Here is a 26,074-nt window from a genome sequence, read left to right as displayed (position 1 = left end):
TAGATAAGGCAAGACAGTCAAATACCACTTGAAGATTGAGGATGATCACCTACTAAGACAGAAACCAAAATAAACAGGAATAGGTATCTTGGAGGAAGCAGCAATTATACAAGAAGAAACTAACATGGGAACCGAAGTATATCGTTAATATCCTCAGAGACATAAGATATTGTACCATGATACAAGGCCAAGATGTTTTGTAAAAACAAACATTCAGAGGGCTCCGAGAAATTAAAAACATGACAGCAGAAGTGAAAAATAGAATTTAGAAAATAATATTGAGCAACTGTCCTAGAAAATAGTGTAAAAATAGACATACAAGACAGGAAAAAATAGGTCAGAATAGTAGATGACAAATCAGGAGCTCTAACATACAAATGACAGGACTTCCAGAAGAACAGAGAAAACAAAGAAATTGCAAAAAATAATTCAACAAAAATTCCCTAAAATGAAGGATATGAATTTCTAGATTGATCTGTTGAGTGCCCAGCAAAATGGATGGAAAATTTATCCATATCAAGATGTATCGTCATGAAATTTGAGAATAATGAGAACAAAGAGAAGATACTCCAAGTTTCTAGAAGGAAACCACAAAAAAAAACAAACAAACAAAAAAAATTGGGCCTGTACCAGCGGTAAGGAATAGAATGGCAGCAGAATTCTCTATGGCAACATTAGATACTGGAAGACAATGACTTTAAAATTCTGAGGAAAAATGATTTCCAATCTAAAGTTCTTTACCCAGCCAAACTTCCACGTTAGTAGAGAGTAAAATAAAGACACTTTCAAACTGATAGGACTTGGACATTTTATCTTCCATATATGATTTCTCAAAATGCTACTGGGGCCAGACTTCGCCAAATAAGTGAGTAAACCAAGAATGAGAAAAGATGGGATACACAAAACAAGGGATCGCATGCAAGAGACAGCCAAAGGGAAATCCTTAGGCAGCAGCTGTGCAACTAGAGGTCTAGAGAGCAACAAGTCCAACCCTTTTTAAAAAAGATAAAATTGACAAAATTGCTCATGAGTTGGAACATATTAAGAGAGAGAGTTTAGGAATCCATCAGTGATAAGGACATTAAAAAGCAAGAAAATTAAAAACAAGGGCAGTTACCAACTCCAGGAAGTTAAAACGCTATTCAGAAGGGAAAAGTCACCATAGTATTATTATATAGCTCAGCTGTGACTAGAGTTAACATAGTCATAGTAATACAAATGCTCTGGCCAAAATTTTGATTTATCTTTACTAGGGGTTTGAGGGGGCAGTGAATATATGGGAGGTGAGGAAAAGGAAAGAAAGATAAAGCCTTATTCTTTCAAAGTAGGAAGGAGATCAGCATATGATACCTAAAACTGAAAAACCTAAAAGCATCAAAATAAACACTTGGTTACGTGGTTGTAAATACTAAAGTGTCAGCCAAGAGACGTGAAAGTGGTTGCTTTGGGGATGAAATGGAGGCAGGTGGGGTCCCCTGCATTTGGTTATAAGTGTGTAGAACTATTCGACTCTGGAAAATAATGCACATTTACTCCTCATAAAATTAACACCACATCGTAATTTTATTTTTCAATGACTGCAAAAGCAAAACAAAAGCAACCTCATGCTCCAAATAAAGCTCTAGGTTTTCCCGTTTGCTACTCAAATCAAATGTCTCTGAATTTGATATTCTCATCTGTAAAAATAGTTACTATGTATAGATTGAACTAGATTGTGAATACAAAAGTGCATGAAAACTACAAGAGTTGTTTAAAAACAACTTAGAATCCAAAAGTTTGGGATCCTCCACATGCATTTATTTGATCACGTGTGTAGCAGGGAGCGAGACAGGATGAGCTCAACGCACGTGAAACTAGCGACCTTACCCTGAACTCACCTGTCTAGTACCTGCTCCTACTCCTACCTGCTCCAGGGGGTGATCTATTCTTTGGGCCTGTGACCTCGGACAATTTCCTTAGCTTTCCTGAATCTCAGTTTCCCTACCTGGGAATAGTAAAGCTACTCCTGCGAAGTGGGAGTGAGAAACAAACGAAAGCCTAATGGAAAGTCCTTTGTTTTGGTGGGTAGGTAATCGATGCTCCCTAACTTCAGGGCCGCCCTGGGGGCGCGGGACACCAAGGGCCTTGGAGAAGCACGCTGAGAACTTCTGCAGCCGCGAGGATCCGCAGTCACTATGGCAACCGGAGACGCCCGGCGTTCCCTAGGTAGCGCGCGGAGGAGCTGAGAAGGCCGGGGCAGCCGGCGAAGATCCCCGCGGCATGAGGCGGGAGGAAGCGGTGGCGGTGACCTCGGTGGCGGCGCCGGAGCCGGGCCGCGACGGGGAGCAGCCTCGGCCGCCGGCGGGACTGGGGTGCGGGGCGCGAGGGGAGCCCGGCGGCGGCGGACCCCAGGAGTCTTGCAAACAGCGTGAGTTCCCCTCCAGTCGCGCACCCGGCGCGGAGGGACGTGTGGCGTGCAGAACGCGTGAAATGGGAACTGGGGGGAAACCGCAGTGAGACTGGCTGGGGCCAGGAGGGTTTTGGAGGGAGGGGGCAGAGCTGCCGTTTCGGCAAAGGCAGGGGAACTGATGGCACTGTGGTCGAGAGGATCAGGTCCCTTTCCCCAAAGCCTGCTTCACAAAAGGCTCTCTGAGCCCAAGTAGCCTCCAACCTATAGGTAGTGGCATTGGCCTGGAAAGTATTGAAAAAAAAGTGTGTGTGTGTGTGTGTATACGTGTGTATAAATTATAAAATTGTAAATATAAAATCTGCATAGAAAATTATAAAATTATAATTATAAAAATCTGTTATATATATTATAAATTTAAAATTGTATATAATAAATATATAAGAATATATTTATATATTTATATATAATAAATATATATAAATAATGCAAATTATTTTATATACTAAGTATATGTAAATAATATAAATATATTTATATATAAAATACGTATTATATATTAATATATTGCTATATAATTCTATATGTTATGTACAATTATGTATTATATATTGTATATGAATTATTATTTATATCTAAATAATATATATTAATTTCTATATAATAAAATGTATAGACATTTATAATCTGTATATATATAAATTATACACACACACACACACACACACACACAGAAATACGTAGATCATTTTTGCCAATTCCTTCATTTTACAGACCAGGAAACTGAGGTCTAGATTAGAGGAAATGAAGTGACTGTCCTACAGTCGTTCAGTCAATGCTGGAGAAATACTTAAAACACTTAAACTCACATCTGTTGGACTCTCAGTTCATCAATTGTTACTACCTGAGGTTTTTAGAATCTCACAATTATGGGCCACATTTCAACACACGGTTTCCTCCTTTGCCCTGCCAAACACACAAACAATATTCAAGTGAGTAAAGGCAGCTCTGGTCCAGTCACCACCAACCTGGCTGAAACCTGAGTCTGCTCCAGACCTCAGCACTCATCCATGTTGTTCCGTGAATTTACAGATGTTTCACAGCCCACTTGTGCTCTACAGGTTTTCAGTGAGTGCTGAGGAATGATGATGGTGAATATCATAGGCCAAAAGAGGAACACCAGCAGTTTCTAGCCCTTCTGCATTGCCTCCTTGATTGCCTCTCTAGGGACCGGCCTCAGGCTCTAGCAGTTCCTTTGGTGCCCAGGCGGACCCCAGGAGGGAGGTGTGGGCTCAGCTCCCCTGTCTCAGGGGGCCACACACTGCTCCCAGGACACCTCATTAAGGACCCGCAGAACCTGTGTCTCCTAATGAAAGGGCCTCTTCCCTCAGCATCAGCCCCACATTGGATTATTATCAACAGCATGCAGGGGTCTTACTTAGAGCAATGAAATCTAGTATGTTTAAGTATACAGTATATTTAAGTACATCCTTATTCTGACTAAAATTCCATCTGGGAATTTTCCTTACTGCATGCCAGGCATTGGGCAAGCTGCAGAGAAGTGAGTAACGAATTAAGGCATGTGTCCAAACTTTCAGGAACTCACAAAGTCGGGGGTGGGGCATGTGGAGTTCTTGCTTCAGCCTTCCGGAGAATCTTCTCTGAGGGCCTCAGCCTAAGTAGAGCCAGGCTATTCACACCCACATGAAGTACCCATTCAATTTTCAAATGTTTTTTGGAAAGGTCTTCAATCTCTCTGTAGTTTCTACTCCCTCATCACAGATCTGATCTGAAATAGACAGAGACGAAATGAGGTCCTTTTCCAATGAAACACCCTTAAATTGTATGAAGGTGGATATTTGAGCAGCCACCAAATCTTTCATAGACTTCAGTGTCATCTTTAAAATTCTTTGGAGCTCTCTCACCGTGCTGGCTAACCTCTTCCAACATTCTCCAGTTTATTAAATCACTGAATCCAGTATTCCAGATGTGATCAGATGAGGCTAGTGTGGTGGACCATAACCTCCCTTGAGCTGACCCTTATGCTTCTATTAAACAGATCCAGGATCACATTAGCTGTTTTGGCAGGCACATTGTATTATTAATATACATAACAAATGCAGTCTATGACATCCTTAGTTTCTCTTTCCTCTTTCGTCCAATTGAAAACATTTGGAAACTTTTCCTACCTTATATTTATGCAGTTAATTGTCTCGTCCTAAAAACAAGTTAGTGTATTTATCTCCATCAATACCATTTTATGAAGTTTAGCATTTCTTTCCTGGTATGCAAGCAGCCCTTTGAGTCCTGAGTTTGCCACTCAGCAAGTCTGTGCCATTCTCACATTTGGTGAATTTATTGGCAATTCCTATATCCAAATTAGGAGGTGGTTCCAAGAGTTCCGAGTAGAGCCTCTAGAAGACCCTGATCTTTGCCATGAGTGCTCTGCCTCCTACAAATACACTTTATCAAATGCCTTTGTTGAAATGCAGATACATTATGGCTACAACATCCCCCTAATCTAGCTAGTGTAGTAACTGGGGTTTGGGAATCAGGTAGGCTTGGCTTTTAATTTTTATGACTAGTTTTGTGATTTCTGAGAGTTGCTTTCTCAACTATCAAATTAGGAATAATTATCCCTGCCCATAGAGTGATTTTGAGAAAGAGAGATAATATATGTAAGATGCTAATAATATATGTATGGTCGCATTCAATAAATTATAGCAATTGTTAATTAGCTCTTAACAAAAGAAAGCCATTTAGTCTGGAATAACATTGTTTTAAGTAGGTCCTTAAAACTTGGTGATCACTGTTCTTCATTGTCTGTGACTCACAAGCCATCTGTTGACTAACCCACTCAAAATGTTGAAGATGCTATGTCAGAGTTTGTAGGATTTTTTCCTTTTTCCTTTTTTCCTTCCTTCTTTCTTTTCCTTCCTTCCCTCCTTCCTTTCTTCCTTTCCTCCTTCCTTCTTGGAGCAGGGAATATTTGCCTAGACTAAGCTCTTTACCACTATAATTTTTAACAGTTCCTCAAAACCTTTAATGATTTCCTCCAGAAACTCTTGTAGCAGCACAGCTGAAATTCGTCAAGAGACTTGAACTTAGAGCAGGTGATCTCTTCTGTACTACTGACCGGTTACAGGATTGTCTTCCTTCTTAGCCATGGTTCCTACACACTTTCCTTCCTTCAGCTCCTAATTTAGCCAAAAACATTTAAACCAAAGTTAAGACTGAGTAATGCTAACTGCCACCTCCCATTCATAGGACTCCTAACTTTGGGGAAACAAACGTGAGACCCAGAAAGTGTCTAATTTTACCTTGTTCGTGTTTGAGGGCATGTTTGAGTTTTCATGACCAGGAATGACCCACATAGCCAGAGGCAACTGGTCTATTACCCCATTTGGACCCGTCTGTACACAAGTCAAATCTATTCACCAGTGTGGCGGTTAGTCTGGAAAAGATGAGGCACATACTATTGTGAGTTAAAGTCACATCTTAAAATAGCTAAAGTATTTGGTTGTTTAGGTTTTCCATGGTTCCTTGGATTGAGCTTTTGAGTATTAAGATTAGAACTACTTGTTCCCTTACATTGACAAGGCTGCATTGGAATTCATGCACAAGAATAGTCTTTGAACTCTATCTAATTTAACCATGCTGAGTTCTGCTTGAACACATATTTGGTCTATTATTGTGCCAGATTGTGTTCTAGGACTCGGATGGACTGAACAGACAACACTCCTGCCCTACAGTATGTATGGTCTGGTAAGGAAGGCATATATTCAACCAGTAGTTACGTAAATAATGGCAAATAAAGCAAATGAAGCCATATACAAATTGTAATAAATGGAATAAAAGAACAGAGAGTATTATGAGAAAAAGTAACCAGGGACATTTCAAGATTGTAGAGTCAGGGAAAGTTTCCCCAAAGAACTGACGTTTTAGCCTGCACTTGAAGTTTGAGTCGAAGTTACCCAGGCAAAAATATTAGAAGAAAGGCAGTTCTGGCCGAAAATAGAATGTACAAAGGCTTTGAGGTGGGAATGGACAGAAGGGCCATGATGAAGCCCAGAGACCAAGAGAGTGGGGCTGACAGGAGAGACTGGGGAAGACAGTGTCAGCACAGAGCTCGGGGCGGGGGGTGAGCAGAAGAAATATTGCTAATGTGCTTAGAACAAATAATCCAGTCCTCCACAATAGCAGTGATATCCTACAGGGCCAGGCTTAGAGGCCAGGAAAAAGTCATATGTCCATGTGTGGTTCATTACTACAATTCAGGTTGATCTCTAAAAGTAATGATTAAATAATGCTGGGGCTGTTCTGTGTCATGTATCTGGATTATAAACTTCATGCACACATGTGTCTTATTCATTGCTAGGTCCTCTGCCCCTAGCCAAATGCCTGGCACAGAGTAGGTCTGTAATAAGGGTTTATTGAATAGGGGCTTCTCGGTGGCTCAGTTGGTTAAGTGTCTGACTCTTGATTTCGGCTCAGATCATGATCTCACGGTTCATGAGTTTGAGTCTTACATCGGGCTCAGTGCTGACAGTGTGGAGTCTGCTTAGGATGCTCTCTCTCCTTTCCTCTCTCTCTGCCTCTCCCCTGCTCTCTCTCTCTCAAAAAATAAATAAACTAAAAAAAAAAAGGGATTTATTGAATAAATGAGTTATCTTGAAGCTAACGAAGGAAACTCCATCTATTTCTTCATAATACCTGAAAAGAGGTATCTGAAACTCACCACAAAAGTTCAGGAATTGGGGCGCCTGGGTGGCGCAGTCGGTTAAGCGTCCGACTTCAGCCAGGTCACGATCTCGCGGTCCGGGAGTTCGAGCCCCGCGTCGGGCTCTGGGCTGATGGCTCAGAGCCTGGAGCCTGTTTCCGATTCTGTGTCTCCCTCTCTCTCTGCCCCTCCCCCGTTCATGCTCTGTCTCTCTCTGTCCCAAAAATAAATAAACATTGAAAAAAAAATTAAAAAAAAAAAAAGTTCAGGAATTATGTGACAGCAAAAAGTCCCAAAAGAACCAAAAATTACAATGAAAGGGATTTTTCCAAAATAGAGTCTCAGGGGGAAATCATCTGCTCTCTGTATGGAAGGATGTGTCCTTTTAGAAAATAGTTATTCAGTGGGCATAATGGCCAGCAAGTTGGGCGTAATTTATGATAAGTAACTAATTTGATTAATGTCTTTACAGGGAAGAAATTCTTGTATTCAGAACCACATAAGCGAATTAAGGAAGTACTAGAAGAAGAACTTTATATTAAAAGAGACGAATGCCACATTAAAAACCCACCTGCAGGTAATCTCAGTGACAAATGAGGTGTAGTTCTGAAATGAAACTGAAATTACCTATTTGATGGGAGAGTGATTATTTTATTGATTACAAAACCATGACTATCAGAAGAAAAATGGATCCTTGGGAAATTCTTGAGCTAATTTTGTAATTAGTTCACCTCTGTGCAAATAAGCTTATATTTAGGAAAAAAATGAGCTGGGCGTCAGCATCTACATTGCTGCCCCACATTTTTGGTGGAGTTATTTAATTTAATGAGAAGTAGAATTTTTGCCAGGAAAAGCACAATAACATCTTCAATCTTTATCAACATAGGTAGGACCAATAACAGTGGTTCCCAGAGTTTAGATTTCATCAGAATTACCTGGGAGAGCATGTTAAAAGCAGAATGCTGGGACTCATTCCTACAGTAACTGGCTCAGTAGTTGGGGGGTGGGTGGGGAATGGGCACAATTTGCATTTCTACGGAGTTCACGGTTGATGTTGAGGCTGATGGCGCAGGGACCAATTTGAAAAATCGCTGACCCAGAAGAATCGAAGTCATTTAAACAGGTCAAAAAATCGGGGTGCCTGGTGACTCAGTTGGTTGAGTGTCTGACTTTGGCTAGGGTCATGATCCTGCGGTTCGTGAGTTCAAGCCCCGTGTAGGGCTCTGTGCTGACAGCTGGGAGCCTGGAGCCTGCTTCGGATTCTGTGTCTCCCTCCCCCTGCCCCTCCCCTACTCATGCACATGCTGTCTCTCTCTCAAGGATAAATAAACATTAAAAAAAAAATTTAAAATAAACAGGTCAAAAAACCATCCAAGAATTTTATTGTATATGCACATAGTTTATGGGTTATATGGTCTGGGTATTGATAGTTCTCATTGATGGTTTGGGAAAAGATAAGCTCTAGAAGCCCAGAATCCCTCACAGATGTTATTTTGGAACCACTGGAGCCCCTCGTTTTCGTGATTCCTTCTCAGTGACTACTGGGTGCACATTTCATGCTCTTCAAACAATCAGGTTTTTATTGCAAATCTCTTGGGTGCCAGCATTCCTAGAGGAAAGAAAAGATCTGTAAGATGTGACTCCTATACTCAGAAAACTTGACATTTTCTGAGGAGGATTGTTGAATCCGCAGCGGGGCCCAAATTCTCTAAGGATTCCCAAGAGCTGATGCTGCAGGCCCAGAAGTGCATTTTTTCAGACTCTCCAATTTTTTTTTCCCACTTTCCATCACAGAACCAGCCATACAAACGGATTTTAGGCCTCCTCTATTGCCCATTCTTACGAAAGGAGAGACCAGCAAAAATGGCCAGTTTTACTGATACTGTGTCTGGAAGGAAAATATAAAGTCTGGATGCAGAATGCTTCTACTAAACTGCTTCTCTGGAACTCTGCCTATATGTACAATTTCCCTAGTGGTTAACAAAATTTTTAAGTCTTACACTGTTTTATTCTGGGGTTATTTCATATACGCGCTTATAACTCTATAATGTATATACTAGCTAGATATTGTATTATTGTTCTGGTTACAATTGATTTTTTTGACAATATAAGTGATTAGGAAATATGATATGATTTATAAAAAATTCATTTTTCTAAGCAATCTTTGCAAATATCCTTCCTATAAAATAGAAATGCTTGGGCTGCATTTTTTGAAACAGCCAACAGAGGTCGCACGGGGGGGGGGTGGGTCTTGTAGTCCAGACTGAGAACAGACTCTGGAAGATGAAAGTTTTATATATTTTTATTTTTATCTTCGTTTATTTATTTTGGGTCCACCATCCCTGGAGATACTGCGATACCAGCTCGATGTGTGGACGGAGAGAGCTCCTATTCCACCTCCCTGCTCCCCAAATCCACTTAACGTATTGTCCTCAGGTAGAGGACTTACCAGGTATTTTAACTGACCAGAACACACACTGCATTTGATCTGAGCCAAAAGCCCGAGAAGCGATGGAAGGTTAAGTTTTAAAGGGGCTTTGCTTATGGAAAACAGGAACTACTGATTTTTTTTTTTCTTTTTCTGTTCTTAAAAAAAAAAAAAAAAATGAATAAGGCCGGCAGCCCTGGGTCCTTGGCCACAACAGGGAACTGGCACAGGGAGGGTGCTCAGTCTGAGTGTTGTCGCTCTGGGCCAGCCACTGAGCCTCCTACTGCAGGGTTTCCAGTGACAGTGACAGACTCCTTTGAATACATGATGAAAGCGATCACTTCTCTTTCTGGAGAGCACAGCTTGTCCCATACACGCAGACCTCTGCATAAAATTTTTAGGGGCTAGTACGGCGCCCATAGCAGCTATTCCTACATGTTAACGGTAAGCACACTAGACCCGTTGCTTCCACTGCTGCCCTTACTGTTTACTCCTTCGCCCATTGCAAATAGGCTTCTGTTTCCGTGAATCCAAGGAAACTGTTCGTTTCCAGATGGTGAGTGACCTTCCTCTTGAAGGTCAAATCCGATGATCTTGAAAGTCAAATACAGCCCCCAAACTCATCACACTCAACTTCTCTGTAGCACCTGACAGAATTGTTGACTCCTTCCCTTTGAAAAGACGTTGTCCACTTAGCCTCCGGGTCACCATGCTCCAGTCTCCTGGTTTTGCTGGTGCTACTCTTTGTCATCTTTGCTGGCTGTCCCTCCTCCTCACCTCTAAACTTTGGAGAGCTCAGTCACAGGCCCTACATTCATTTCTTGAGCGATCACATCCAGCCCCGCTGCGCTCATGACTCCAAAATTTGTATCTCTGGCCTCTTTTCCCCTCAGATCCCCAAAGCATAACTTAACTTCCCACCCGGGTGTCCATTAGGCCTCTCAAACTTAACGTGTCCAGAACAGGACTCTTATTCTACACCACCCTTCAATAGCTCTTCCCCATCTCAGGAAATGACATCACCATCCACTCCATTGCTTAGGCCCAATATCTAAAAGTCAAATCTTCAAACTTCCTATCCAGTCCCTTAGCTAATCCTGTTAAGTCTACATTGGAAATACATCCTAAATCTCCCCAACTGCAACCTCGTCCAAGCCCCTTTCATGTCTTCCATGCCCAGTAGTAGCATCCTATTACAGCTTCTACTGCTGTCCCCCCCATTCTGTTCTCTACACAGAACCCAGAGGGAGCTCTCACAACATAACTCGTCGCACATCACCTCCATACTCAGAACTCTCCGATGGCTCCTTATTCTTCTTAGTCAAAATCCCAGTCCCCTTGTGTGGTCTGCTCAACTTTCTGAAGTCAACCCTTATGCTTCCCCACCCCACCGTAGCCACACAGATTTTCCTGATGTTCTGGAACATGCCAAACCCTTTCCCACCTCAGAACCTTTACGCTTCGCCCAGACCATCAAATGTCCTTCTCCCCTTTCCTTCAAGTTTCAGCTCAAGTGTCACCTTCTTGGAGGTAACATCTCTACCAGGTTAAAATAGAGACTACCCACTCCTCCAATTACTCTCTAATGTTCTATACCATTTTCTTCTTTCCGCTCTTTAAAAAAATTGCTACCTGTAATTAAGTATTTATTTGTATACTTCTTTATTGACGACCTCTCCCACATAAGCTACATGAGGATGGGGGCTTTATTTTGCTTACTACAAATCCTCATAAAAGCCATGTGATGTAGGTATTATGATCCCCATTTTATGGATGAGAAAACTGAGATTTTGAGAGGTTTTTGCTGTCCAAGGTGATGCTTTAAGTGGCAAAACCAGATTCCAAACTCAGGTCTGACCGTCAAATCCCATTGGGTTTTATGCACTATAGTGTTTCCAGTGACATGTTATGACTAAGTCCCATAGGTACTGTTCTGCCCTTGACTGGCTTGAGATTTCTGCAACACGAGACATAGTTGATATGTCAACTCATAGATGAGTTCTCTCCTTACACCTTGTTTCTTCCTCACACTCCTTGATACTAAAATCTCCTTATTCTTCTCTCACTTCTCTGCATGTTTCTTTTCATCCTCCTTTAAGAACTTTCTCCCACACATCCTCGTCATCGAATATTAGTGTTTATCAGGGTGTTACCCACAGTTTTCTAAATCGTGTTCCATTGGCTTTCCCTGGATCATCACCGCTATTCCCACTCTTTCTACCACTACCTCATTATGATGTGCCTGTGTCTGAAATCTGTGTCTCCAGGCTAAGTTTCTCTTAGTGGATGTCCCATGTCCAACATCAGCACGTCCCAAACAAAACTCATGCTTCTCCTCGGTTTATTCCTTCCTATATATCACCTATCCCAATGCATGACGTGGCCTCATGTCCAAGTCCAAAACCAGAGAGCCACCCTCCATACCCACTCCAGATCACCACGTCCCACATCTAGTGAGGCTGTCGGGGGTATCTTAGTTTGGGTCAGGATCCCTAACTGTTGACTCCTCTGGAGTCATCTTGCAAGCAGATAGACATATTTATTTGTTCTGCATTGTAATTTTTGAATATATGAACCAGCTGTCAACATTTCAAAAATCAGGACTTTTTACACACAAATCTAGATGTTTAGATTATGTTGGGTGAAGAGGGACAAGGGAGGAGAAAGAGAGATGTGACGACCAAGTTGACGTTCACAGCTGGCAGCGGTGACTGGAGTTGGGTTATGCCACCCTAGCTCGCCGCCCACTCTGTTCCCCCTTGCGTGTGAAGTTCCCCAGTCAAGTGGGGCATTTCACAAGCTATGTTCACACGTCCACTGCAGACTTTCTCCTGTCATGGTGGAAATGGGAAAAAATGTGTTTCTCTGGCATCCATGCCTCCAACAAAAGTAGAACAAAATAAGAGTAGGAGAGCCAATTATTTCTTACCTCTGGCCTGCTTTAAATAAAACGTCTAACTAGTAGATACATTATATATATACATCTATATACAGATATATATATGTCTACATATATGTATACATACATCTACGTATATACATATATATATATAATATATACATGTATTATATATATTTGAATTTATGACTATAGATAAACAGTCTATACTATTTCTTAGACATACCCAAGTCTAGGAGGCGCCTGGGTGTCTCAGTCGGTTAAGCCTCCAACTTCGGCTCAGGTCATGATCTCGCGGTTCGTGAGTTTGAGCCCCCCTTTGGGCTCTGTGCTGACAGCTTGGAGCCTGGAGCCTGCTTTGGATTCTGTGTCTCCCTCTATCTGCCCCTCCCCTGCTCTCACTTTGTCTCTCTATCTCTCTCTCTCCCTCTCTCTCAAAAAAAGTAGACATTAAAGAAAATCTAAAAATATCTGAATTCTAAATATCTAAATCTAAATTCTAGGGGCCCCAAGGCATATAGGCATGCATGCAAGCATATTTGTGTAGCAAGGGATGAATTAATTGGGTTTGTTTGAATTCCACATCCTCTCACCACAATCGGATTGAGGGAAGTGAGATTTCAGTAAGCATCCAGGCTGGAGTTTCCCTCAACCGTCGATAAAGCCCCAAAACGCCAGGTCACGTAGCAAAGGGTGAACTTACCAAAGAGCTTAGGCCATTTATCAAGAGGGGGGTTGGCCTGACGTCAGGCAACTTAAATCATAGCATGTTTTGTTTGTGACCGAACAAATGATGACAATTATGGAAGTGCCCAGAAGCAGTGGACTTAGTTATTTCTGTGCTTTTTCTCTTTTCCTCTGGTTGAGTGAAATCGGTGTAAGATCAAAATTTTCTTTTTCTTGGGTTGAAGGAAGTAAATAAGAAGTCTAAGATGCATTAATTAGGTTTTTTTTTTAAATTTTTTAACGTTTATTTATTTTTGAGACAGAGAGAGACAGCATGAACGAGGGAGGGTCAGAAAGAGGGAGACACAGAATCGGAAACAGGCTCCAGGCTCTGAGCTGTCAGCACAGAGCCCGACGCGGGGCTCGAACTCACAGTCTGTGAGATCGTGACCTGAGCCGAAGTCGGCCGCTTAACCGACTGAGCCACCCAGGCGCCCCATAGGTTTTATGGACGTGTAACGGAGTAAACATTGCCCTTAGTTTGGAATACTTTTGTTTGGGTGGCAGTAGGAGATTCAGGTTTGTCTTCTGGGGCCTTCAGCGAAATGAGCTACCTAGTTGTTCATGTGGTCGTGTTGTGGCAGCGGTTACTAAGAGTTGCGACGACGGTGGGGGGGCCTGGGTGGTGCAGTCGTTTAAGAGCCCGACTTCTGCTCAGGTCAGGAACTCGAAGTTCAGAGGTTGGAACCCTGCGTCTGGCTCTGTGCTGACAGCTCAGAGCCTGGAGCCTGCTTCGGATTCTGTGTCTCCCTCTCTCTCTGCCCCTCCCCGTCTCATACTCTGTCTCTCTCTCAAAAATAAAACAAACAACAAAAAGAGTTGTGACCACGTTGACATGGGCGAGATATCCCAGGTGGTTGTTACCCCTTACTTGGATCTGGGGAAGGACATCAGTGACCACAGGAAACATAGGCTTCCAGGCTGCTTAGCCCTCTCTTCTCGGGGATTTTGATTCTTTCCTGGCTCCTTGTACAGAGATAGGTGGGCTCAGTGAGAAGCATTGGAGGCTGGGGTAAGGGGTAGGTGTGGGTCCAGGGCGTCTACATATATATGATGGTGGCGGTAATCATAATAAGTATTATTAGTAACTAATAGTATTACTATTATATTTTTGCGGTTTTTATAAATTATATCTTTCAACCCTTGCAATGACCCAGCACTCTTATTATTCCCATTTTGCAGATCTGGAAGCTGAGGCTCAGGGAGGTACAGTGACTTACCCTTTGTCACACAGTGCGAAAGGCTTTTCAGAAGCTGATGTCCTTGCTCTCAGCCATTGGCTTATAATGTCTCTTTTAAAACGTAAGATTATTGGGGCACCTGGTGGCTCAGTCGGTTAAGCATCTGACTTCGGCTCAGGTCATGATCTCACAGTTTGCGAGTTCGAGCCCCGCGTTAGGCTCTGTGCTAATGCTCAGAGCTTGGAGCCTGCTTCAGATTCTGTGTCTCCCTCTCTTTCTGCCCCTCCCTTGCTCGCACTGTCTTTCTCTGTCTCTCAAAAAAATGAATAAATGTTTAAAAAAATTTAAAAATATTAAACACAAGATTATGTTTTCTGAGGTTATTATTATTGAGATGGTATTGGTAGCAGATAGTATTCTCTTCAGGAAAAGAAAAGCTGTCACAATCTTTTCCAAGTTCTGCCTCAAGTTAAGTTCAAACTTGAGGTAGAACAGTTGTCCGAGGATTTACACATTCCTGCCAGAGAAGGACAGGGTCTGGCCTCTACTCAAAAACAGTCTCATCATCCTGACAAATGCTATTTTCTGCTCAAATCTTCTGTCAGATGAGAATGGAGTTTTGGGGGTGGAGGAGGGCACCTGGGTGGCTCAGCCAGTGAAGTGTCCAACTCTTGATTATCGGCTCAGGTCATGATCTCATGGTTTGTGGGATCGAGCCCCACATTGGGCTCTGCACTGACAGCGGGGAGCCTGCTTGGGATTCTCTCTCTCCGTCTTTCTCTGCCCATCCTTCTCTCTCTCTCTCTCTCTCTCTCTCTCTCTCTTCTTCTCAAAACAAATGAATAAACTGTAAAAAAAAAAATTAAAAAAAAGAGAATGGAACTCATGGGAAAGTTCCAACTTATGGAACGTTCTGGATAGGTAAGAATTAGCCTATATCATCATTCACATATTCTTAGTGACTCCCTGAAGATTTCCCCCCTCCTTACAACTTTTTAAAATGAAGAGGTAAGCTTGTGAAACAGGTATTATCATTTATCATTTTACCATTTATCTTAAAACTATTTCGACATTTCTAAGAACTTCTGCAGAGGACTTTGTGGAAATACATTAATGTTTTAATTTAATGTTTTCAAGTTGCAAGGGCTTTTATATTTTCCTGGCTACAACCTGCAGAGGTTATAGTAATCATGAAAAATCTGATTAATAACACTTACTAGTTTTCTGTTACACAACATTACCTTTTGCAATGACTTTCCCAAGTGTCCTGCCAAATCCATTAACTTGTGTCTGTATGTCCCAGAATGCATAAAAACTTAATTTTCAGCTTTGTTTATTTATTACATTTAGTACCAATTTAGAAAATGTAAAACATCGCTCAGCAAGTGTGGATATGTTTGTTATTCATTAATTCATTCAACAAAAATATTTTGTGTACCTACAATGTAAAGGAATTTCCTAGACACTAAAGGCACGTTAAGGTAATTACAGAGCCTAGGAGTCACCAAAGATGAATTTAAATTGCTTAAATTTTTCTTCCTGCGGTCAAATCTCTTGACGATATTTACACAAAGGAAGCCCATATGATATGGCTCTAAACTGGCTTTTCAAGCTCCAATGTTCATTACTCATAAGCAGAGACAGCTGAAGGGAACGAAAATATTTTTGAAGGGCAAACTTATCTTCCCTGAAAGACCAGGCCAGGTCCTCCTGGCTAAAATTTCTAGCATAAAGTCATGGTTTAGTAACCTTAACATTCAGGACAAACACACACCTAGAAAGGTCTCTGAGTAGAAGGGGTTGGGGGCAGAGAAGGGAGGAGGGAAGAAGACGCTCCTGAAGATTCTGAGCTTCCAGAAGGGATTGAATTGCTTCCTCTCAGCTGCCCTTTCCTTTCCAGGTTGTGTGCCAGCCCTGTGGTCTCCCTGGCCCTCCTCCCCTCTTTGTCTTTTCTTCCTCCTCTTGGAATGCACATGCCCAGAACTGAGGGAGTTGGATTTCTCTTTCAAGAAGCTGCTTCAAAAGGCACTTGTGCTTCTTTCTAGGCTTTAAAAAAAAAAAAAAAAAAAAAAAAATTTAAAAATGCTTATTCATTTTTGAGAGAAAGAGAGAAAGAGACAGAGCACAAGCCGGGGAGGGGCAGAGAGAGAGGGAGACCCAGAATCTGAAGCAGGCTCCAGGCTCCGAGCTGTCAGCACGGAGCCTGATGCGGGGCTCGAACTCACAAACTGTGAGATCGTGACCTGAGCCGAAGTCGGAAGCTTAACCGACTGAGACATCCAGGTTCCCCTCTAGGCTTGCTTTTCTCCAGTTGAACATATCACCATCTGTAACTTCTTCACCCAAACATCAAGTCAAATCAAAGCAGTGCTGTTTTTTTTTTTTTCCAGCAGCCTCTTTCCCTGAGTACAATAAATACTTACACATAACTACATTTTGCTTAGATTTTTTGTCACACATTACTGAACATCTGCATTTACATTTGAGGTGTATTCCCCCGTAACTTGTAAACCTCCAGATATTCCTGTGATTGCATGTGAAAGCTTAGTATTAGATTAGTATGATTTTTCTATAAAATTTAATGTGGTTTTTCTACATTAAATTTCTACATTTCTACATTCTGCCTCCTGATTTCAACGTTTTTATTTATTTTTGGGACAGAGAGAGACAGAGCATGAACGGGGGAGGGGCAGAGAGAGAGGGAGACACAGAATCGGAAACAGGCTCCAGGCTCCGAGCCATCAGCCCAGAGCCTGACGCGGGGCTCGAACTCACGGACCGCGAGATTGTGACCTGGCTGAAGTCGGACGCTTAACCGACTGCGCCACCCAGGCGCCTCTCTGCCTCCTGATTTCAAATGGTTTTTCATTGGCCAGAACTTCCCACAATGTGGAACAAAACGAAATCTATTCCCTTGGTTTCTTTAAAAAAAATTTTTTTTTTGATGTTTGTTTATTTTTGAAAGAGAGACAGACAGAGGGTGTGGGGGAGGGGCAGAGAGAGAGGGAGACACAGAATCCGAAGCAGGCTCCAGGCTCTGAGCTGTCAGCACAGAGCCCAACACAGGGCTCGAATCCACGAGCTGTGAGATCATGACCTGAGCCAAAGTCACATGCCTAACCGACAGAGCCACCAGGGCGCCCCTATTTCCTTGGTGTCTTACCAGTTGTACACAGGGGGTATCTAATAAATATCTGTGAACTCCTAAATCTGAGAGCATATTACCCAGAGGCTAGAGAGCAGCTCTTTTCTGTCTCTAGACAGGATAGAAGAGGAGGAAACTGGGTGGAACGGTGCGGAAAGATTTAGGTTAGGTATAAGGAACAGCTCAAACTTTGTAAGGTCTTGACAGAAGGAGACTGTGGAATCTTCACCGAAGGTCTTTGAGGGAGGGGGGAAATCTAACCTTGCCGGCTTCAGCGACTCCATTCAGGAGTGGGGAGGGAGAGGCAAGCGCTGACAACCCGCTTGGTGAGTCAGCTCATGGATTGTGCCTGTGGAAATAGAATCTGAGTCCCTGCTTGGATAGGAAGATTATTGTCCCTGTAAAACTAATAGCTACCATTTATTGAATACAAAGCACTTTATTTCATCCAAATCCTATAGTAATTCTTCAAGCTAAGTGTCATCCCTATTTCAAAGCTGGGGAAACTGAGACATCGTGGGTTAAATGACTTGCCCAAAGTCATACAACTGCTAGGTGGTGAAGCAAAGGCTGAAACCCAGATCCTCCCCGAACCCAAACACCGTGCCTCTGATCACCACATGACACAGAATCCTTTAGGGAGGAATCAAATGTTAGCGTGGAGACCAGTGGGCCGCCGTGGACCTGTGGAGAATACTTGGCACTAAGATTTGCAGCTTCAGAAATGGTAAAAACAACACATGACACTAACCTGAATAACCTTACTTGACTTGGGTCACAGTTTTCTGCATGGTAGATTTTTACCAAAAGCTTGTTGATTGACTCTCGAGAGTCAAACAAATGCTTTTAGGATATGGAGGACGATCCAGTGCAAATCAATGAACTAAAACAATACTTACTGAAGGATGTCAGGACTTAAAACTGCCATCTGCTTTGTATCAATGTGTAGTCCTCACGTCCTGAATATTTTGCTACGGTGTTTTTGCTGTGAGCTGGTTGTTTACTTCAAGGGGAGATTAAATAGCATCGAGTGCAATGTATTAGAAGATTGTTGAATGTAGTTGGTGATACGGTAGCTTTTAATTATATTATCTTTGGAAATATTTGCACTTCTAGGAAATTAATCCGAATCAGATAGGGTTGGCTGCATGAAGTCTATGTACTAACTAATTTATTACTGATCCTTTGTGTTTTGTTATGCATGTTTCTATATTGACTTCTCATCTATTTCTTTAGGGCCAGTTAAATTATCTAATTAATAGCACTATAGAGGTTTAATTGCCTGGGGGATAACTGAATGAACAAACTGGAATAAAAGATCAAATACTAAAGACCTTGGGTGGTTTGATTAATCACACAAAATAATGCTCCACCCAAATGACTGGAAAAGTAATGACCACATAAATACTTGTAAAACATTTTGCGCTAAAAAGAAGCTAATAATTGTCATCTTGCTTTTGAAAATATTGACAGTGGCCCTGGAAGGGATTTGGAGCATTAGAAGGAATCTCCCTGTGGGAGTCTTGAAGCCAGGACTGCGGAGCAGAAACAGTATGCTGCCACAAGCCAAGTACTATTCGAGGCACGGAGGGCTGGGAAGTAAGATCCGGACACTCCTGACTTCTGCTGAAGCCCCTGAGGGCGCCGATTAGTTCACAGACTAGCGGTGCATGCTTTATTTCAAGTTCTCAATCAGAATTCAATCTTCTTTTGGTTTGCTTCTCTCAGGTTGCCTTTAGCTTAGCCGTGTAACCTCAGCGTGGAACTCAAACAGTAACAATTCAGCTAAGCAAATTATCCCATCGCTACAATAGAAGTTCATCCTCTGAGTTGTACTCCTGACCCTTTCCTTTTTATCTAAGGAGGCCTTTGTGGCACACGGCCAGCCTCGCTGGGGAGGCATCTTGGGCTGCCCTTTTTCCAGACAGATGATCTTTGCTTACCAGTGGAAATGGGGAGAGGGAGAGGAGGGAATTAAGGAAGAATCAGACTACTACTTTGCTTGGCTCCCTTGGTGTCACCCCAGTTGAGGTAAAAGGCCACCAAGCTGGGCCCAGTGCACCGTTCCTCACAGACATACATAAAGGTGGAAACAAAATATTATTCATTCCTCACTGTCATAGTCAGTGTCTGCCAGGAAATTGGTGGCAGGATGTGGAGAAAGCAGGGGTCTTGGCATGGAAGCGTAAGCAGTGTCCAGATATTCTAGGGACCTGAGATTCGGTTTACAAATCCTAAAAGTAGCTCTACAAATGGGAGGTTACCCTAGGATGAAAAGAGATAAGTGGGTAAATGCCAAGCTTGGGTAATGCTGTGTTGTCCTTATAATTCCAGACTCCTTATGTATAATAATCTCCTGAATTTTTACAACCACCACAGGAAACAGGTACGATTCACTTGATAGGTTAGGAAACTGAGGCACAGAAAGGGTGAATAATTTACCCAGAGCCAATCAGCTAGTGAGTAGAGGTTCCGAGATCAGAATCCAGACAGCCAGTCTCCAGGGGCCTTGAACCACTAGATATTAGAGCCTCTCTGAGTCAAACTGTGCCCAAGAGCTGGGGTGTCTGTTGAACCTAAGAGTGGGGTGAGAGCTCAGAAAAAAGTGGCACAAAGGAGGAGGGTCTCCTGGGAGGCCGTCTCTAGGATCTGATTCAGTAGGGAGAAAAATGCAGTCACTAAGAGATAGAGACACAAGGCTAAAGAAAGAAAGAACCCTGGTTACTAAAGGGGACTCATTGTAGCAAAAAAGGACCAGTATGGAGACATGGGTTCAATAATAAAGGACTAGTGGCCACCATTTGCCATGTGCCAGGCACAACAGTTTAGTGTTTTATATAGCGATGTAATCCACATGTTCACATAAGATGTGAGCTTTAATTTCCATTTTCCAGGTGAGAAAACTGAGGCACAGCGACATTACATTACTCAAGATCCTGTGTCTGGGAGGTGGTGAGGCCAGCACTACCAACCTGTGCCCGTCTGATTTCTGGGATGATGCTCTTAACCTCTGGCCATCATGGCAGAGAATCTAGTCACTGACCCCGAGGGTGGAACCAGTGTGGGTGGGGTTCAACAGGCTGAGGGGATGTGGGGTTAGGATCCTGGGAGACGGCTCTACTCGAAACCCACAAAGATAGCAGTGTCCTGAAGTAATGTTGATTCAGCTCATGTCTGGGCCTCTTGCCCATTGGGGGCTGTTTATTTCAACTTTCCACCCAATTTGTCAGGTTCTAAGTATAGTGGGTAAATTCATCATTCCAAGAAAACTAACAAAGCAATTTATTTTAAAAAGTGAATGATTTGCTAAATGCCATATTATAAGACTGGTTTGAAGAACAAATTACCTTCACTTGAGGACATAAAAGTCCAATAGATGACCCAATTCATCAGTTGGGGACATAAGATTAAAAACACATGTGTTTCATTTTGACCATGATTGCATTATTTTCATCTGTACAAGTTAAGAGAGACTTGTTTATTGCTCCCCCTCATTTTTACTCATCCACACTTCCTTCCTAGCAGCCTCTAGGCCTCTATCGACAGCCCAGGTCAAGCACTAACAGTGATCATAATATCTTAGGTTATTATATCTATATAATCTCAGATTATAATTATTATAATCTATATATCTTAGATTATTTATCTTAGGTTCATCTCTGTAAGTTATCAGCTGCGTTTTGCCATATGAAATCCTACTATCTGCTATACAGATCACAGCTGATCATTCTATGTGAACCAGATTGGTAACAAGGAATTAGACTCTTCTCAGTATCAATGAAAAAGGTAGACGCGAGGCACAGAAATATCATAGATGAACAAAATCCACAGATAGTTTTTAAAACCTGATCAGCAGTAAGGCATACATATCAGAAACTCCATGAAAGCACAAACCACGTCTCTTCCACTAACGACCACATACTTAGCAGGGTGCCTGGCAAAGTAGGTCCGCAGTCACCTTTTGTCATGAGAATGACCAGTGAATGACGAACCAGGAAGTACATGTTGGATGCCTACTCTACGTTCAGAATCATCTTGCTGCTAACTCACATGTGTCTCTCCCTCCACAAAAGTATATGGTTTTCCCTACTTGAGCCTGCTAAATTAAATAGAGTGCAAAATAGAGGGAAAAGCGAGGGGACCTATTGATTTTAGGGTGTTCGTCATGCAAAGTTGCATGTATTGTGTAACAGCTTCCAACTGATGCTTTCAGTGACAGGTTTTCCACGGATTACAATATTTCCAGGGACTTCTCCCACAGAGTATACTTCAGTTAGATAACTCAACGGGTCCTCACCACCACCTTTTTCCTATTCACTTGTGCTTCTTTTTCTCTTCCTCATGAACAACATGGTCATTGTAGTTGTGACTCTTCCAACATTTAATACACGCGCCTTAAAATTTAAATTTAGAATCACGATCATCTAATTGTACTTCTAAAACACGTTTCTGTTTGATACTGTGAAGCATCCGCTACCTTCCTCAGACCGACAAGTTTTATTCATTTCTTTGTATCGTTTCTTTCTTGTCGTGTGGCATATGACAACAGCAGCTAAAGTTGTCCAGCCCAGCACTTCTGAAGCTTTAATGTGCCTACAGACGCCATGGGTGTCTTACTAAAACTCAAACTCCGATACAGTAGGTCTGGGGTGGGCTCTGGGATTCTGCCTTTCTAACCAGCTCCCACGTGATACCAACGATGCTGGTCGCGACACTGTACTCTGAGAATTGAGGGTCCGAAAGACTGAGCGGCAGGTTCTTTAATTAGCTGGATCGCACGGGTGTGGCTTTTACACTCTGCTCTATCAAATGAAGTGCTGGTGGGAACATGAAATCAAATTTAGATTAAAAGGGGGTTGGGATTGAGAGCATTTCCCCAGAGTAAAAACTTGCTTATTTGTTCACTATTTTCTTTGCTCTAGGATAAGATGAATACATTTTTCCAGCGAGAAGAAACCTCCTTCTCCTGATGCCTGAAAAAAAAAGAGCCCAAGCTTGTTTCACAGTTTAAGATGTGTAAAAAAAAAATGTATATTAGTCTGTAATTCTAATTATTGGTATTAATTCCCCTCTATAAATTAAGCCGAGGCAATGGAAGACTATTGGCAAAGTTTGCTAAGCACCTGGAAACAAGGAAGAAGAATATTATATTTACTTTTAGTTGGCCCATTTGGAATACATTGAGTTGCTGATTTAACGTATTTTATTAAATGTGTGAAACATGATAAAACAAAGGCATGTTTACTGAGTCTTTACTTCGAGGTAAATATTATAAACCTTAACCCTTCCCTTAGTGTAAGTATGTTCATCCATTAAAACACACAAACAAATGGGGCCCCCCGGGTGGCTCAGTGGGTTAAGTGGCCAACTTTGGCTCAGGTCATGGTGTTGCAGTTCGTGGGCTCGAGCCCCACATTGGGCTCTGTGCTGACAGCTCAGAGCCTGGAGCCTGCTTCGGATTCTGTGTCTCTGTCTCCCTCTGCCCCTCCCCCACTCACACTCTGCTTCTCTCTCAAAAATAAACATTAAAAAAAATTAAAAAGAAACAAATAGGGGTGCCTGGCTGGCTCAGTTAGTAGAGCATGCAGCTCTTGATTTCGGAGTTGTGAGTTCGAGTCCCATGTTGACATGGAGGCTACTTAATAAACAAAACAGAACAAAAAACACAAAAATAAATCCAGGTATAGGTAAAGGTTAGTAAATGAACCATGTAGACGAAAGTCTCAGAGACAACAATTTCAATGCTAGTTTGGTAAGCTCATCATTTCTCTAGAATTTGTCTACTAAACAGTATGGATTTTACTAAAGCTATTGGGTTAAAAACAGATTAAAAAGAAGGGGGAAAAACTATTCTCCCCCTTCCCCTTGTCAAACGTAATACATGTGCTGTATAGAAAAATGGGAAAATAAAGAAATGTAATGGGAAACATATCATCTAGAATTCAATTCCCAGAAACAACCACCGATAAAATGTTGATACAATTTTATTCTTTTTTCCTACGTGTATGTTCATTTTACATGTTTGAAATCGCTCTGTATACTACATACATTCGTTATCCCTTTTAACATAACATCATGCAATTTCCCAGTCATTAAAATATAACTTTTTTTTTTTAGTTAAGCAGCCACACAATGTCGCATGAGTTTCAGGTGTATAACATAGTGATTCAACAGTTCCATAACATTACGCTACACTTTCCACAAGTGTAGCTACTATCTGTCACCGGGCAACAGTGTTACAATATCATTGACTTGTGTGTTTCCCTAGTGTAGTGATTATCACGTTAGCCTAACAGTACCATCGGCTGTATTTTCTATGCTGTTGCTTTCGTCTCCGATCTTATTCAATCCAAAATTGGAAGCCTGGGTCTCCCACTCCCCTTCCCGTTTTGCCCATCCCCGCCCTCTCCTCCCCTCTGGCAACCACCAGTTTGTTCTCTGTATTTACGGGTTTGTTTTTGCTTTGTTTTTTTAGATTCCACATACAGGTAAAATCGTACCGTATCTGTCTGTCTTTGACTTATTTTACTGAGCATAATACCCTCTAGGTTCATTCATGTTGTCGCAATGACAAGATCTCATTCTTTTTTATGGCTGAATCATATTTCACTGTGTATGTGTACCACAACTTCTTTATCCATTCGTCTGCTTTTTTAAAATTATTTTTACTTATTATTTTTGAGGGAGAGAGAGAGGGAGAGAAAGGGGGACAGAGGATCTGAAGCTGGCTCCACACTGACAGCAGAGAAGACCAATGTGGGGCTCGAACTCACAAACTATAAGATGATGACCTGAATCGAAGTCAGACACTTAACTGACAGAGCGACCCAGGCACCCCACCATTCATCTACTTTTTAAAGTTTATTTATTTATTTTGAGAGGCGGGGAGGGGCAGAGACAGAGAGAGAGAGAAAAAAAGAGAAAATCCCAAGCAGGCTTCCCATTCAACAGGGAGCCTGAAGTGTGGCTCCATTTCATGACCTGAGCCGAAACCAAGAGTTGGATACTTAACAGACTAAGCCACCCAGGCACCCCTATTTTATTTTTATTTTACAGAGAGAGCAAGCACTAGTGGGGGAGAGGGACAGAGGGAAAGAGAGAATCCCAAGCAGGCTCTATGCTCAGAGTTGATTCTGTGAGCCTGGAACCACAACCAAGCTGAAATCGAGAGTCAGATGCTCAACCAACTGAGCCCCTGAGGTGTTCCCATCCATCATATAACTTTAAATGATAATTATATTTAAAAATTATATGTAGTAAAATTTTGCATTTATCACTATTTTTTGGACATTGGGGTTTTTCAGTCTTTCATTTTATACATAACTGTCATAATACTCATTCCTGTCCCCTTAAAAAATTCTTTTTCATAGGGGTGACTAGGTGGCTCAGTCAGGTAAGCGTCCAACTTTGGCTCAGGTGATGATCCTGGGCTTCATGGGTTCGAGCCCCGTGTCGGGCTCTGTGCTGACAGCTCGTAGCCTGGGGCCTGCTTCAGATTCTGTGTCTTCCTCTCTCTCTGCCCTCCCCTGTTGGTGCTCTTTCTGTCTCCCCAAAATAAATAAACATTAAAACAATTTTTTAAAATTCTTTTTCATAGTATTCTGGTTACTTATCTCTCGTTCTCTTTCCTTTCTGGGCTAAGCTCGTCTTAAAACTTCTTCCAGTTCTCAGTTCTCCAGTTCATTTCTCAGTTTTAATGTAGTAAGTCAAGTCAACAAAGATTTGTTGACTGGGTGTGTCCCTTCCCTATTTAAAAATATTTACACAGTGAAACAGTCAATAGTCTCTTAAGATCCAAACTTTTCCAGATTTAATATAAAAAATTCCATTTAGTAAACGCACACCAGAAGAGATCCTACATGTAAGCCAATTCCAGCCACCACCATGTTTATGGAATTCTCCATCGCTGGCTGCTTCAAAAATGGTGCTGTGGGCCAGTGGCTAAAACTGGAGAGATTACATTTTAAATCAGTCAAGAAATACAGCCCCCAAACTACCAGGAGTTGGGTAAAGCATTCATTATTCTTACCAATCGAAAATCTTAACCTTCTAAAAATTCTTCCCATCACCTTTTTGCACCTATGTTAGGATACCCCACAAAAAGTGCAGTGAGTGGGGGAGTGCTGACTTATTCATCCATTAGAAATGACGTCCTGTTTGCACTTGAACTCCAGGTGTGGCTTTACAAACTCACTCTCAGGGATTTCCTTCCTCACTTCCACTCTATTCCTGCCCAATAAACAAGCCCCCCTTTGTTCATTCTCAACCTCACTGCCTAGGCTGGGTCCTTGGCATCAGTCTCCCACTTCCTGATCAGCCGCTAGCTACCAGCACCAAGGACTGATCTCAAGGCTCTGTTTCCTAGCTAAGGTTTCTGTCCTTATTCTAGTTTGAGGTCCCGGCTCCTTTTGTGGCTAAATTCTGTTCTTCATTGCCCCATAGTACACCTTCCTAACTGGATTCCTGGACAGGATTTTTCATGCAAGCATTATGTATAATAGTGAATAACTGAAACCATCGAAGTGCCAAAGATAGGGGATGGTTTTAACAATTACAATATGATACATCTGGTTTTTAATTCAATAAGCA

At 42.0% G+C, this 26,074-nt stretch overlaps 1 protein-coding gene and 1 non-coding gene across 5 annotated transcripts; one reads left to right on the top strand and one right to left on the bottom strand.

Moving 5' to 3' along the window:
* Positions 1-767: 767 nt before the first annotated feature.
* CD1H11orf97 (chromosome D1 C11orf97 homolog) lies at positions 768-22,696 on the top strand. 4 transcript variants are annotated; one of them, XM_047823658.1, is made up of 5 exons: positions 768-865; positions 2,069-2,407; positions 7,579-7,683; positions 18,959-19,084; positions 20,380-20,469. In XM_047823658.1, exons 2-5 carry the CDS (start codon positions 2,260-2,262, stop codon positions 20,439-20,441), a joined length of 441 nt encoding a protein of 146 aa, XP_047679614.1. In that variant the 5' UTR covers positions 768-865; positions 2,069-2,259; the 3' UTR covers positions 20,442-20,469. The 4 variants fall into 4 exon arrangements, with proteins under 4 accessions (XP_047679614.1, XP_047679617.1, XP_047679616.1 ...); XM_047823661.1 differs by lacking the exon at positions 20,380-20,469 and adding an exon at positions 22,408-22,696 and having other exon boundaries at positions 769-865; positions 18,959-19,067; XM_047823660.1 differs by lacking the exon at positions 20,380-20,469 and adding an exon at positions 22,408-22,696 and having other exon boundaries at positions 770-865.
* On the bottom strand, positions 9,433-9,619 carry LOC125147320 (U2 spliceosomal RNA). The gene has a single exon (XR_007145148.1). It is a non-coding gene; the product is annotated as a U2 spliceosomal RNA (small nuclear RNA).
* Positions 22,697-26,074: the final 3,378 nt, after the last annotated feature.

The sequence above is a fragment of the Prionailurus viverrinus genome, chromosome D1 (genome assembly GCF_022837055.1).
Source record: "Prionailurus viverrinus isolate Anna chromosome D1, UM_Priviv_1.0, whole genome shotgun sequence".
Lineage (NCBI taxonomy): Eukaryota > Metazoa > Chordata > Mammalia > Carnivora > Felidae > Prionailurus > Prionailurus viverrinus.
The sequence above is the reverse complement of the archived record's forward strand: the minus strand, read 5'-3'. Positions and strand labels throughout refer to the sequence as shown.